At 39.8% G+C, this 15186-nt stretch overlaps 1 protein-coding gene across 14 annotated transcripts in view; it reads right to left on the reverse strand.

Annotated features, from left to right (window-relative positions):
• Positions 1-3994: 3994 nt before the first annotated feature.
• The window catches only part of LOC119855647 (transducin-like enhancer protein 4), a 123841-nt gene continuing 112649 nt past the window's right edge, over positions 3995-15186 (reverse strand). For all 14 annotated transcript variants that reach the window (XM_038402093.2, XM_038402089.2, XM_043514549.1 and 11 more), the window contains 7 exons: positions 11828-12077; positions 10549-10796; positions 8827-8974; positions 8104-8254; positions 7491-7567; positions 5274-5716; positions 3995-4806 (listed from right to left, as the gene is read on the reverse strand). In XM_038402093.2, coding sequence (XP_038258021.1) covers positions 5609-5716; positions 7491-7567; positions 8104-8254; positions 8827-8974; positions 10549-10796; positions 11828-12077 — 982 coding nt within the window. In that variant the 3' untranslated portion in view covers positions 3995-4806; positions 5274-5608. The remainder of the gene's footprint in view (positions 4807-5273; positions 5717-7490; positions 7568-8103; positions 8255-8826; positions 8975-10548; positions 10797-11827; positions 12078-15186) is intronic.

Raw genomic sequence — 15186 nt, forward strand, 5'->3', positions numbered from 1 at the left:
TTTTATTGCACTCCAAGCTAGTAGAAAAAGAGTGCTTGATGATCCCTGAAGGAGGTGGACTGGTTGTATGGCAGTAGGCATAGTGGTTGATGGCTCTCTAGTGGTACCTGTATCTCTTTTCTGAGAGGACTGCATGTGTGATGATGAAAGCTGTGAAGGCAGGATTGTTGGGTCTTTTGGGGTGCTGGCATGGTGATTTGTATGGTCTTCGGTTGAAGAACTGGGGATTCCTGAATCGTTCCTGAATCGGTAGAAATTCTGCTTGGGTACAGATACCCAATGATCTAAGTTTGGCCATAAATCATTGAGGGTGTAGAGGAAATCATTGGTTTTCTAGTTAAAAAGATGGGGTTAATCAAAAGAGGTCCTTGATGGTATTTTGCACCTCCCTGGGAAAATGAAGCCACATGAAGCCAGACAAATGAAGCCACAATTCCCTCCAAATGACAATGCCCATAGCCATCGAGGTATCTGTTGCATCTAGAGCAGATTGAAGCACTGTCCTCACCACCAGTTTCCCAGACTGGAACTGGACTCAATCTTGCTGAGGCAGCTTTTCAGTAATGTCTTCCGGTTTGCCATAATTGAGGAAATCAGAATTGGCCAACAAGGCTTGATAACTCAAAATTAGGAATTGGAGGCTAGCTGACTAGAAGTTCGTGTGTCCAAGAAGATTCAATCGTTTGCCCTCCTTATCAGCTGAAGTGGAGCATTAGTGTTGCTGTTTGGACTGTTCAATTGCTGTTTGCACTACAAAGGAATTGGCTGGGGGAGGCGGGTGAGAAATTAAAATCCGGCCTCTTAGCTGGTACATAGTACAGGTGTGCATGTGACTGGGGAATGCCAAACTGTTCGAGCTGGTTGGAGAAAGGTCTCACTGATCGATAAAGAAACCCTACTTGGTACCAAGGAGCGAAGGATGTCCTGGAGCTAATGCTGTTTGTCTTGTACTTCCTCCTATGAAGATGGTTTGCCATCCTTCACTGGAGACCCTGAAATCGCCAGAAGTCTTCTGAAGGCAAAGGGGAAGCTGAAGTTACCACAGCATTTGGAAAGGATGATGGAAAATGCTCTTGCTCCGGTGGTCTGAACTGGACTGAGTGATTCTTCCTCCAAACTGATTCGGAGCATGTGCTCAAGGGTGCCCTTGGCGGGGATAGAACCGAAGCCTCCCTCATGGAATGAGGTGGGTTTCGAGGGGGGGTGCTGGGGCCAGAATCTCCAATAGGGCCAGCAGAACGGATCTGCACAAGGCCTCATAGTGGGGGAAACCAGTGAGCGGCTTCTCTGCTGTTGGAGGTACTGCCATGATGTCAGTGGTCTTTTGGGGAAAGTGGCGGTAGGGAATAGGTGGTCCTTGTGCTCTCTCCAAATCCTCTAAGGACAAAAACTCGGATCCTGTTCCAATGGCAGTACCGTCAGAGCTGGCAGAAGCATGTAAACCATAGGAGGATGTATTGAAGTATGCCTTGACTGTGGTATGTCCTGGGTAGGAGATCTGGCCTCCCTAGATGTGGATGGTAGTGGAAGGCCTGGAGATCTCAGTTCTTCTAGGTCAAATAGTTCATGTGTCTCTGGTGTTTTCTCTAATCTCTCCAGGGTTAATGGTACTCGTTAATGGAACCAGGGCCACAGAGGAGGACTTCAACGGAAATGATGGATCCCTTCTCTTAAGGGAGGCCAATGTTGACTGTGTGTGTGGGGCTTGGTAGTGGCAGATCCATCAGTTTGTGCAGGGTTTTTTTTTCATGCTTCTGAATCTTGGAGTCCTTCTTTGGTTGGAGGAAGACTTATATGCTTGCTTCCTTATCTCCTAACTGGGCCCCAGCACACGATCCATAGAAGTAGTAACGCCAGAACCAATCTGCATCTCCAAAGTCAGAGGTGCACTCCTGCCTGTCTCAGGCCGATGTAAGGGGTGGGGGTAGGTGGGGGGGGTCAGGGGTCAGGTTTCCTCCTGGGTATAATGGAGGCCTCGTGGTGACTTCCATGAGGTACTTCTTAAGGCAGAGAGCCTGACCTTCTTGGGTATGGCTTGGGAAGGACTGGCAGATACTGTACCTGGATGAAACTTGGGCTTCTCCCAAGCAGTACAGGCAGTGTTGATGTTTGTTGATGATTGAGAAGGAGTGCAAGCAGGAGGCACAGATTTTAAATTCTGGCACCTTCAGCATAGTCCAGCGCCTGCACGTGGGTACTGGGTGGGGACGAGAGGGTAACCAGTAAACAGATTCCCCCAAAGTCTCAGTTCTATTAAAAATATTACTAAAAGCTAAAACTATGTTAAAGCAATAAATACAGCAAACGGTACAAGAAAAAATAATTATCTACAATTTGAAACTTTAAAAAGTGCATCGAACACAAGAGGACACTAGTAACTCTGACTCAGACCATGTGGCAGTGAGAAAGAACTGGAGACGCAGTCAGTCCGCTCTGCTCTATCACCTCAGACAAAACCATGAGGTGAGGCTAGTGCACATGTGCGGACCAACGGACACTGGTACTTTTAAATTCTCCAGCTCTGGACAAATTGTGCACATACGTTAAACCCTCAGCAGAATATAAAAGGGATCATCACTTGAAGAAGAAGTTAGTATATCACTCTCCATTCCTCCTCACCAATAAATATTACAAAGTCACTCACGATACTAGTAACTGATTTAAAACAGTAGGTTTCAAAAACAAAAACAAAGGAATGGGCTCCCAAATCAGTACCCTTTATATTTGTGCCTGGTGGGCTAGATTTCCTTTCCCTAGCTTAGGGCCCACTGAAATCAATGATAGTCTTTCTGTTGATTAAATGAAAGTTGGTTTGAGATCTTAGGGCTTGATCCAAAGTCCAGTGAAATCAATGGATTTTGAATCAGTTTCTCTCTAACGGAGCCCATGTGCTAAATTCCAGTGCACCATTCTTCCCACCTCCCATTGAGCTATGCATGCTTTAGCAAGCCATGGAACATGAGTTGTTCCAAACTTAACTCTCACTGAGGTGTGGAGGAACCCAAACTCCATAACAGATTAGAAAATTCACAAAACAGGAGGTACTATACTCAGAGTGATATGGCTAAGCTCTTAGTATGGTATCAATCTCTAAAACCATTGCAATAGTATAACTAACGTGACAAAGTTCCTCCTCTACCTGGATGGGTCTTGCGCTTATTGGCGGATTTACTTGCCTTGGAGCTTCACAGCAGCCCTCAGTTTGGCCATTTTTGTGAACCCACAGTCCAGGTCAACTCCTCCTGTGTCTGACCAGGAGTTGGGAGGTTTGGGGGGAACCCAGGCCCGCTCTCTACTCCGGGTTCCAGCCCAAGGCCCTGTGGAATGCAGCTGTCTAGAGTGCCTCCTGGAACAGCTGTGTGACATCTACAACTCCCCATGGCCTCCTCCCAATACCTTCTTTATCCTCACCATAGGACCATCCTCCTGGTGTCTGAATGTTTGTACTCCTCAGTCCTCCAACAGTATGCTTTCTCAGTCTCAGCTCCTAGCGCCTCTTGCTCCCAGCTCCTCACACGCACACCACAAACTGAAGTGAGCTCTTTTTTAAAACCCAGGTGCCCTGATTAGTCTGCCTTAATTGATTCTAGCAGCTTCTTGATTGGCTGCAAGTGTTCTAATCAGCTTGTCTGTCTTAATCGTCTCCAGAACAATCAGGAACCTTCCTTGTTACCTTACCCAGGAAAAAGGGACCTACTTAACCTGGGGCTAATATATCTGCCTTCTATTACTCTCCTGTAGCCATCTGGCCCGACGCTGTCACACTAACTATAGAAATTTTCAGTTAAGAAAGTTTGCTGTGAAACAAGACAATTGGTGGGAAATGTCTTTTACAAAACACATTGTTCTTTTTCAAAAGTCTATAGTGGTATGCTGTGCAATTTAGAACTTTTTATTTGGCTGCCTACTCTCCGTTGACCAAACTGAAATCTGCCCACAATACTGAGGTGTGCAAATCCACAAGGGGAAAAAAAATTAGAAAAATAATACATCATAGAAGTTACTTATGTTTAATGCTTAAAAGTCTGAATGCACAAACAATAATCTACCATTATAGAAGTACTGGTGGTCAATACAATGCATTAGAACTATGTACAATGACACAGTTTAGTATCAAAATCTTTCTACACTGTAGAGTATTACGAAACTGTTAATGACATCAAACACTAAGCACTTAAGACACTATTTTTTGCTACCACATTTGGAACTTCAATGAACAGTCCATTTCAACTTGCAGCATCAATCCATTTCTAGTATGAAATTAAGTAATTTTCTACTTATACAATAAGATTTATCTACATCGTTCTTTTGATTTTGATCCATAGCAGCAAAGGCACTGTACATCAGCAGATCCACAGACTTAAAGATTTTTTTTTTAAAGCATTCAAAAAAAAAAAAAGTCACAGATCATAGTTTAACAGCAACAACAACATAAAAAGATAACACAATGTCTCTGGCACAATGGCACAGCCTGTGTCCATTTCAGGGACATCCAACAAAGACTTGGATAGAACTGGTGACAAATAAAGCAAGTCCTTTTCCCAAGAGAGAATCCATTCTTTTCTGAACTTCAGAATGAGTGCTCTTGTAAATCCTACCTCTGAAGTCCTTGATTTTGTAGTCTGTACATTGGTAGGAATCCATTCTCAGTTCAGTGCAGTTTCCAATGTATATAGCAAATATTTCTGTAATCTCTTGTAACTGCAAAATTGCTGAAAGATGCACATCTCCCTTCTCAAAGAAATGTGGCAAAAACATCCAGAAGAGATAAAGGTGGCTCTTTGAGGAAAGTTACTGTACTTCTCTCTGCAATACAACAAAGAGATGTTATATTAAAAAGCCAGGATCAACACAGAGGATTTTACCATCCCCGGAAGCATTGAAAACAAATCTATTTACAAAACACTACATGACAGCAGATTGTTACATACATTAAAACGAATCTTATTTTTGGCACATTTTTCCTTACAATTTATTTAATTCAGCTCTGAATTTAACTAGCGAAAAATTACAGGCATATATACACAACCGGTTATAGTTCGTAATTACTCTTCTAGATTTCCAAGCTGGTCTAAAATAGTTAAATTACGTCATCTTCCTCCCACAATAATTATTTATATTACAGTAGCACTTAGGAGGTCTCAACCAAGAGCAAGATAAATAGTCAAAAATTTAATATAAGCTATCATTCTATTTAGTGCATTTGTCACTTGTGACCTCCCACCCCTCCTCCTTTCCACCCACCAGCAAAAAACACAAAATATACAACGCACCTTTCAAACCAACGCAGGGGCAGACAGCTTTATTTAGTCAGTTCATTGTTAGAAAGCCTTCTTTAAACAAAATAAATACATTACAGCTATAATACATAATTAGAGAATCAGTTCAGTGTTAAGTATGCTTATCCCCTCTTCTTCCAAGTAGATATCTTAAGTTTGGTATCACAAGTTCTTAATGAGCATTCACAATTCAATAGCAAGTTAGATGGGGGAAAAAATGAACTCCACAACTGTGATGAGCATTGTAAGTCCTCAGTTTGGAAAAGAAAAAAAAGGAATATACAGCAAAGTGCTAGGAGGAGGAGTCCTGTTTGCATTTAGCTTTGTCTCTAATAAATAACTTCATAGACTGTAGCCTTCTTGTCCCCAGAGCCAGTGACAATGTATTTGTCATCCACAGAGATATCACAGCTAAGCACAGATGAGGATTCTTTGGACTACGAGAAACAAAAAAAAAAAATACATAAACAAAGAAATTTACTATTTTTCTGTTTTAATCAAATCAGGTGAACACAAATGGCACCAGATTAGACGATTAAATCAGTAGAGAGTTTACTAAGGGGGAGTGCACGGAGAGCTTATCTATATACCAAAATATATTGACTCAAAGCAGAGAGGAAGGGCTGGTAGATGCAATTACGAAAATAATTCTGCCAACTTCCCTCACCTAAAGTATTTAAGACAACACACAGAGCAACATAAAAGGAAAGGGAATGTTTTATTCAATATTACAGAACTGAAGACAACCTATAAAACAAATTAATCCCTCCAATCCTCCGTTACCCCCCCCAACACACTTTATAAACAGTGCATATTTATTAAACGTTTATATAACTCAATTAGTTTTTGCCTGCTTAAAAACAAGCCAAAAGCCATCTTAAAAAATACATTCCCCTTATGGAGAAGTCTTATAGAGTTTAACTGGGATAAAACCAACAGGGTTCTAAAGAAATTTGAGAGGTTTCTATAGAAATCACTCTAAAAAGCTACAGGATATAATAGAGAATGAAAACCATTATTGTTTTTAGTACCCCCTTCTAAGCACTTTCCAAATGGAAAAGAAAGACCATCCCTGCACCAAGGAACTTACAATCTCAGAAATAACAAACAAACAGGTGAGAAGACACCAGAGTGACTGGCACAGTAGAAGCACTTCAATGGAACAGAATACAATAAACAAATAGACCATGCAATGGGTACAGCATAAAAATGAGAGCGAGCGAGTGAGCGAATTAATTTATATCTATATCTACCTAGATATAGTATATGATATATATTTATATTTAATATCTGGAGCCGAAAAATGAAGCATCCAGGATTGGCAAAAATTGTTGGAGGCTGGTTGGCACTACTTCCTCAATGATATTCTATAGGAATGAGAGTTTGGAGATGGGATTAGAGTGGGAAAGGTTTTCCTAATCAAGTGCTGATTTCTTGTAGATTAGCCAGACTATAAAGAGTTTGAACAGGTTCGCTTTTCTGAAGGAGGCATCGTTAAGTTCCATTAGAAAGGGGCACAGTTAATATTTATAGGTTGTTTAAAGAAAGGTTAGAAAGGTTATCATTTCCTATTGCATTCCACAAGAACCTTCCATAAGTGTCGGCTCTTAAGTTCAAGATTTTTCCTGCTTAATATAATGACTTTTAAATCTCATACACATTATGACATCTTAATGGTGCTTATCTAGACCAAAACCTGTTAAGCTATTTCATGAAATAAAGAGGAACATTTTTAAAAAATGCCATGTCACAGTTATAAGTTAGGGGAAAAAGTGCTCACGAGGCTTTATTTCTCTTGTCTGTGAACTGAAAAAAATACACAAGTGTTGAGTCTGGTTTTCACTATTTTCAGCAGGATTTTGGATATTCAATGAATGGTAAATTAGCCACGTGGCACCTGCACTATATTCCACTGCCTACAGCATGATATACAAAAGGAGAGGAAATGGGCATAAGAAACTCGAGACAAAGAAGATTAAAAATTGGCATTAAAGCCCAACTTCAAGATAAGGGTCCATTTTATTGTAATGTTAAAATTATTAAAATATTATTTAGGACAAAATCTTGTACATCTCATTATAACAAAGTCTTCAAAGAAACATAAATAGCCCAGAAAACCCATTTAAAAAACTCCTTAAACTAATGATGGACCTTGAAAAGTGCACCTCTATTGTACTGTAATGTGGAAAACAGCTTTTAGGAGATTATTACCTGGAATATGCTGGCTCCATAAGGTGTTCTCCAGGCATTAAGAAGATTATCTTTTCCAGTGCTTACAAACCATTTTCCTGAAATCAGATTTTAAATTTTTTTTATAATTATATTACATTTTCAATGAACTCATGCACAAAAACCCTAGATTACAAAGAAAAATGATCAATTCACACTTAATGAAAAAATTATCCAGAGAATGGTCAAAGTTACATGTGGCTAGATCAGTGGTTCTCAAACTTTTTTACTGGTGACCCTTTTCACACAGCAAGCCTCTGAGAGTGACCCCCTGCCCTTATAAATTAAAAGCACTTTTTTATATATTTAACACCAAATAAATGCTGGAGGCAAAGCAGGGTTTGGGGTGGAGGTTGACAGCTCGTGACCCCCCATGTAATAACCTCATGACCCCCTGACGGGTCCTGACCCCCAGTTTGAGAACCTCTGGGCTAGATTAAGGTATTTCACTATAAGTATTTTGTATTAAAAAGAAATCATACAGAAAAAAGTTTAATTTTAGTATTACATTGAACATCTGGTTTTACATTTCCTTGTTTTTATTCAAAACAGATTTGTTAGGAGAGAAAATACTGACATAGATGTTGTAGCTTACCACAGTGAGCAAATTTGAGTGACAACACACAGCTCTCATGAAGATGCAGTTGATACTTGTCTGGTTTAGTAACATGCAACACCTCAACATTACTGTTCTCCATTCCTACTGCCAACCATTCACCAGTTGGACAATAACCCAGTGAGAAGATCTGGAATTAACAGAGCACATGCTTCAGTCAGTAAAGGAGGAGCTTGAAATAGTCAGAGCTAAATTCCTGCTACATTGTTATCCCTGTTCACAAAATGTGAGCTACATTTTGGGCTGCTACACAGGTTATAAAAGATGCTAATTCTTTACTATAGTAATCAAGACAATTAGTTCATGTAAATGCAACTCATTCTAAACTGCAATAGTAAAGCATTGAAACAAACTATAAAAGTTACTTTCCTAGCCCATCCAACAGCATTAGAAATATTTTTCTAATATATCTTTTGAACTAAGATCTACAGAACTGAAAACTGGTTACATAGGAACACTTTAATCTGGCAATTCCCCTTTATAAATGGGGCTTTCTGCTGTTCTTGTGGGAAAAATACTTATGTGTCAAACTGAGAGCCATAATCTAGAAAAAATGTTTAGCTGCCACATTAAACACAGTGCCAGAGAGACGAAGTGAAAAAATTCTAGGAGCTCTTCTTCACGTTTGCTTTTTTAAAAAGGTGCTAATTTTATAAAATCACTATGGATTTCTCTAACATGTCAAAGCTTCTGAGAGTGAACCTGTGATGTGAAATCATGTTGTTGTAGCTGTCTTCCTTCTCTGAGGTCCCAGGATCTGACTGTATTGTCCAAACCTCCCGTCCAGAGCTTGGTGCCATCATTAGAAATGTCAATACAGCTGGCTCCATCTGTGTGGCCCTGGAATTGTCTGAAAGTTTCAAAAAGAAAACACATGCACACACTAATGGTAAAAAGATTCAGTTTTGATCCGTGTTCATTTTTCCGTGCAGATCATGCTAGTTTTGGTTTATTTCCTTCAATAACTCTAGCTATTAAAAAGTAGCAAAAGCATATTTTAGTAGAGTGACTTGAATTCCGAATTTGCAGATCACCAAATGAACTGTGTGTGGAATCCCTCAAATAATCAGCCTAGCACATTTTTTTTTTGGAGGCACCCTATATACTTGTTCATAAGCCGAATTTTTTGACTGTAAAAAAACGTGAAGTATCGAAGAGCAGGGGTCAGCTTATCAATGGGTCTATACCAAAAATTGACCATTTTAAGATCTATTGAACTATTGACTATCTAATACATTGTCTTGTAGACTTTGGCTCCCGGCCCATCAGGGTAAGCCCCTAGCGGGCTAGGATGTTTTGTTTACCTGGAGTGTTTGCAGGCACGGAGCCCCTCAGCTCCCAGTGGCTGTGGTTTGCCATTGCCAGCCAATGGGAGCTGCGGGAAGTGGCGGCCAACATGTTCCTCAGCCTGTGCTGCTTCCTGCAGCTCCTATTGGCTGGGAACAGCAAACCATGGCTACTTGGGAGCTGAGGGGCTCCATGCGTGCGGATGCGCCCAGTAAACAAAACGTTCTGGCCCGCCAGCGGCTTACCCTGACAGGCCGGAAGCCAAAGTTTGCCAACCCCTGAAATATAGGGTCGGCTTAAGAAAGGGTCAGATAGTTTTTGCCATGTTTACCTATCCATCTTGGGGGGTCAGCTTATAAATGAATGGGCTAATGAACGAGTATACATGGTATGTTTTAAGGGTCAGACTGAGACTGTGACATCACATCAGATACTGGGAATGTCACATCTTCCTGGGAGGAATTCAGCATAACATTCTAAATTTACTGGCTCAAAAAAGCATCTTCAATCACTTACTTACACAGGTTTTAATACAGAATAGTCTCAATGGGATTATCAGATTAACTGATAAAAGCCCATCTTTTACATGTATTACTACAATACTGTATAATGTAGATCTCTATTACTGGGTCCCACTTAAAATGCTTTACACTGAGGATGAGAAATACCCAAACATGTGCATCTGAAACCCCCCAAACTTTGTGCTTTCCAAAACCAGATCTGAAAGTGGTGATTCAGGCCCATCCTTACTAAGAATACAAACACTAAGCACAGATCAAAGAGGTGTGGTTGTGTGCAACGTATTACACAAGACCAAACTACTCCATGTTATAAAGGGATCTAGAAGAATCTTAGCAACATCAACACCAGCTGATTTTACTCTAAGCAGCCATCAGACCCCAATCTAGCAGAATTAGAACAGAACTTTAAAGTCTGCCATTATAAACCCATCTAATCCTATAAATAAGGATGTAATTTTTATCAAGCTTTTATTATTCTGGCTCCTTAACAACAAAATACTGAAACAGTTATGCTGACAATTAAGATAAGAGCACGTTAAAAAAAAATTAAGGGAGAAAGTACATGCTATTGTTAATTCATTCTTCACAACTTGACAATCCAGTTCTGTTGACCTACCTGACTAATGTCTGGTTGTGCAGATCCCAAACTGCAATGTTCCCATCGCTACAGCAGGAGAAGCAGACCTTGGAATCGGGGCTGATAGCTAGAGCATAGCAAGCTGGAGCAGAAGATGTCAGCTCTGCTTTTATACGTGGGGTAGGAGCTGCCAGGTCCCAAATGGATAACGTGCTGGCTTCCCCACCAACAATCAGGGTGCGGCCGTCTGGAAGCAATCTGCAGGAACGGATGTAGTTATCTCTGTTCTGTGGAGACAGAAGCCATCACGAGATTACTCATGAGAAAAGGAAAACAGCATTAACATGAGAGCAGAAATCCATAAAAGTATTGTATTCCCTCCTGGTTTTAATGAGCCAGTTACACTTATGACAATGATAAAGTGTATTAATGCCAGAAAATTACACGACATCAGGGAAGTACTTAAACTTGATCTACAAAATTCAGTAGTGAGAGCTATTTAATCTTAATTAGCATCAAAATGTGAAGACCTGCACCCAACTCCAAACACTTCAATGTTCCTGCATTTGACAGCTTTTATACAAGGTTTCATTTTTATACTCTGCTCATTTCAGTACATTAACCCCTTGATAACTAGGTGTACCAATTTCTGACATACCTCCACCTCCCATTTTAATGAGCCCTGCTGCCCCCACCAAGGAGATATTAGGGTCACACGTTCTGCACAGTTCTGATGTAGCAACAATTACAACAAGAGGCAACATCTCATCAAGAACAGTAAATGACAATAATGGTGCATCTTGTTAGCACATGCAAATAATTTATTGTTCCCAGTAATAATTTAGGGAGATTTTTAAACTGTCAGAATACACACATACATGCACATGCATGGACCATATATTAGAATATGAGTCTACAAGTAATTTTTAGCACATGAAAGGATATAGGGCTTAAACACACACCCATAATGTCAAAAGTTTATAGACAGCATCTACAGCACTATTTCTGATCTTGCCTATATAGTTTTAGGGGATTTTGCTTTGTCAGGGGAAAAAGCACATATATTATAACACACACACACCAGAGACTGAACAACTCAGCAATACACGGAATAATAAAAAGAACCTGAATTAAGCTCACCAATCAGCACCAGCTGAGGAGCTGGTTCTCAATGCTGATGATACTAATTGATCATCACAACCCATATCTTAACACTATCGCATCACTCTTGCACAATCTGAATATTTTCTAAACTGCTTTCTTCTACCCCTTCCCCAGCTGATCAAGCTTCACTTTCATTCCTAGGATGTTCACTTACCAGGCAGTCTAGCTGAGAGACAGGGCTCTTGTTCCCAGGGTGGCTGATGTCCCAGACTTTGACACATCCCTTTCCACCAGTATACACGTGTCTTGTGGGGTTGCTTATGGTAACTGCACACACTACTTCCCCGTGATTCAGAGTGTTGATCTGACGAGCATGGCGAGGGATTCCTGGTCCAATGAGGGCATCAGGAGGAAAAGGTACAGGTTGCATCTGACCATCTGCACTTACATGAAATGAATAAGCTCTGAGGAAAGGATAAGGGGAAAGTGATTTAATGAATTACCCCTTGCATCTGTTTAAGAAAAGAGAACAAGATACATAAACCATTTTCAAACTTGGCTGCTTACATTTTGGCATCTGACAACATAGTTAGGCATCGAATGCAATGGCCAGATTTTCAGATGTACTGCACACCCTCAACTTCCATTTACATTAACAGTAGCCAGGGGAACTCAATACTTCTGAAGACTTGAAGTTATTAGTTGTCTACACATGGATTTAGTCACCTATCTTTAGGCATCCAGTTTTGAAAATGTTGGCCTTAGTGGTTTCCACAAGGCAAGTTATCCAGACACAGACTAAATAGCTTTTTAGGACTCAAGCCATGTGCTTCTGATTTCTGGAGTGTGTAGAGATAGGTGAAGCTATAGTTTCCAACCTTAAGTTTGCCCGTGACTGGGTCTGAGATTTGATATACATACATAGCAGAAGCAGGGAAGCTCACATCAGAGCCTCCCTGAAGACAGAAATAGCAGGGAGCATCTCTTCCAGCTTTAAGGAATGGTTGGGTCCAAGGGGACAGATAGGTGACTATTTCCCTTAGAGGTTTTCATTTATGAACATGAACATTCAAGAGAGTAAGAAGGGGATTAGTTCATTGCCTGGTTTTCACTGAACTAAACAGTGCGGTGCACATATCTTAAGCTTGTATTGTATTTTACAGCACTCTGTCAATAGAAGGATTGAAATCAATGACACCATGGAGTTAAGGTTTTTAGGCACAATTCCTGAAATGGCAGTCCAGCAAAAATGTGCAAGTAATTTGTTGTTGTTGCACTGATGTGACAAGCACAAATCTCAATTATTTTTGCTGGAATCAGGACTCTCACTGAGAAAGAATGTGTTGTGTGACTGCCAGTTATGCCACCTGTGAATAAGCTAACAACTTCATCTCCAAATATTTTCTAGGGAGAACAGTTAGGTTGTGAAATTGTTTTGTTTTAAGATGTGACATATTAAAGAGTATATATTACTGAACACAAACTTTATTAGACGACTCCTCTGTACACAAATGTATGGTTAATAGAGGGTTTAATTTCCACAGACTAGCTAATTCACGGTACTACTGATGGAAAAAAAACCCACATGGTTGTAAAAGTAGAGATGAAAATAGCTCACAGAAATATCATTTTGGAGGAGACTATTGCTTTAATTGTTGCACTGAAATGGAGAGTTTAAAAAGGCAGCCTTTAAAATCCAACCATTTTTTTTGTTATTTAAATGGGTAATAATGTGCCAATATTACAGTGTTTTTTTCAGCAGTATAAAAATGCAACCATATTTACATAATCTCCAGTTTTTCCCCCTTTTTTATACTCATAACCACAGAAATTTCACTATTTCTGCACCCTATTTTCTCTCTTTTCTCGTTCCGGCAGGCCTGAGTGACAAATTGACACTTTGCTTTATGACACTAAACACATTCAAGCAAGGCTCAAGCAAATTTTTTTGGTTGTTGCAGTTAAAAGATACAAACTTCCTAATTTAAGTAGATTTGGTTTCCACTAGCAGATTTCTATAGGCACTAGCTAGAAGATCTTATTATTCATCATTTGTTGATTGCCAACAGTGTGTTTGCTCCTGCACGGTACCCAGAGGGAAGCACCCGCCCTGCTCTGAGAATTTACATTGATACCAAAACTGAATCTTTATTATAGCTTTTTTTTTTTAAAGCAATGTTTTAGTCAAAATGGCTTTGAGGATGTAGCTCAAGATCTTGTTAATGGAGCTATGCTGATTTACACCAGTTGAAAAGCTGGCTCTTAAAGCAAATAGTAAGTGCTAAGTATAATTATTCAAATACATTTAATCTTGAAAAAGATCTGGTGTCATTTACTTTTCCCTCTCTCTCCATGTACCATTTATTACCAGTCCCCTTGTACCACTGTGCAGGTCATCAGTAATAGTAATATTTACCACTAGCATAGAATTTTGCATGTTTAAAGCACTGTAAATACATTACAAAACTCCTCAGTTATAAAGATCTGTACAGATTTTTTTTTAAATGCATCTCCTAATTTTGAGTCAGACTGTACTGTTCCCTAGGAAAGACAGTTAAAAAACCAAAGGAGAAGTACAGGTAACAAGATAGCCAATGCAGCACATTCCATTTCAGAGAACGCTCAGTGAAAACAGTTGAATATAACTTAGGTTGTCATCTTTGCAGTCTTCAAATCTAGCTAATAAAATTAGCTATTATTGACCTTGTAAATAGTCACTATTATGCCAATGCATTAATAAACATTTGAGATGCAACAAAACCTTTCACCTTTTTAGTTATTATATTACAGTAGTGACTGCAAAGGAACTTGCTGGGTGCTCTCCACACAGACAGGAAGAAGGTTCCTGCTCCACAGAGCTTACAGTCTAAGGCTCTGATCCTGAAAACTGCTTAGTGCCAACTCCTGAGCCTGCATAGATCCCCAATGAAGTTATCCTGGCTCTATGTAGGTGCAGGTTCATCAACACAGAGCAGCTGACAGAAGACAGCCTAAGATGACAAGCAACACTGGGGAAGAGGGATACAATCATAGTATGTACAACTTCTATATATTTAAAATCAAGTTACATCCACTATACCCAAATATCCCTCAACCTTTCCATTATTAGCTAGTCTATTTTTCTTTTAAGTGTTACAAAGGAAGTAGAACTTGAGGCCCTTCAAATAAAACCCAGATCAATATGATTTGCATTACTATTTTTTCCCTCCCTCTAACTCAAGGGGGATGTGAATGGGGAGTTTGTGAGCCTGGAAAAAGAATTACACAGCAAACAAAGCCTGTTAGAGTAGGTCACCTTTTCTGGTGAGTTCCATCAAGGATGAATTTGAACATTATGAAACGATAATTCTTTTCAGTATTTTCAATCAAACAAAACATTTCAGCGTTCCTTTCTCAGCACACTGCTATTTATAGCATCTAATAAGCTTGCAAGTGATTGCAAGGCTTTTATGTCCAATGGAATTATTTTTAAGCTGAGACACACAGTACAGCAGACATGTATACCACAGATCCCTTTACAGTTTGTATTTCTATTCAGAGATGGGTCCCCTACTTCACAATTAGAAAAGAAAA

Source organism: Dermochelys coriacea, chromosome 5 (genome assembly GCF_009764565.3).
Source record: "Dermochelys coriacea isolate rDerCor1 chromosome 5, rDerCor1.pri.v4, whole genome shotgun sequence".
In the NCBI taxonomy this organism is placed as follows: Eukaryota; Metazoa; Chordata; order Testudines; family Dermochelyidae; genus Dermochelys; species Dermochelys coriacea.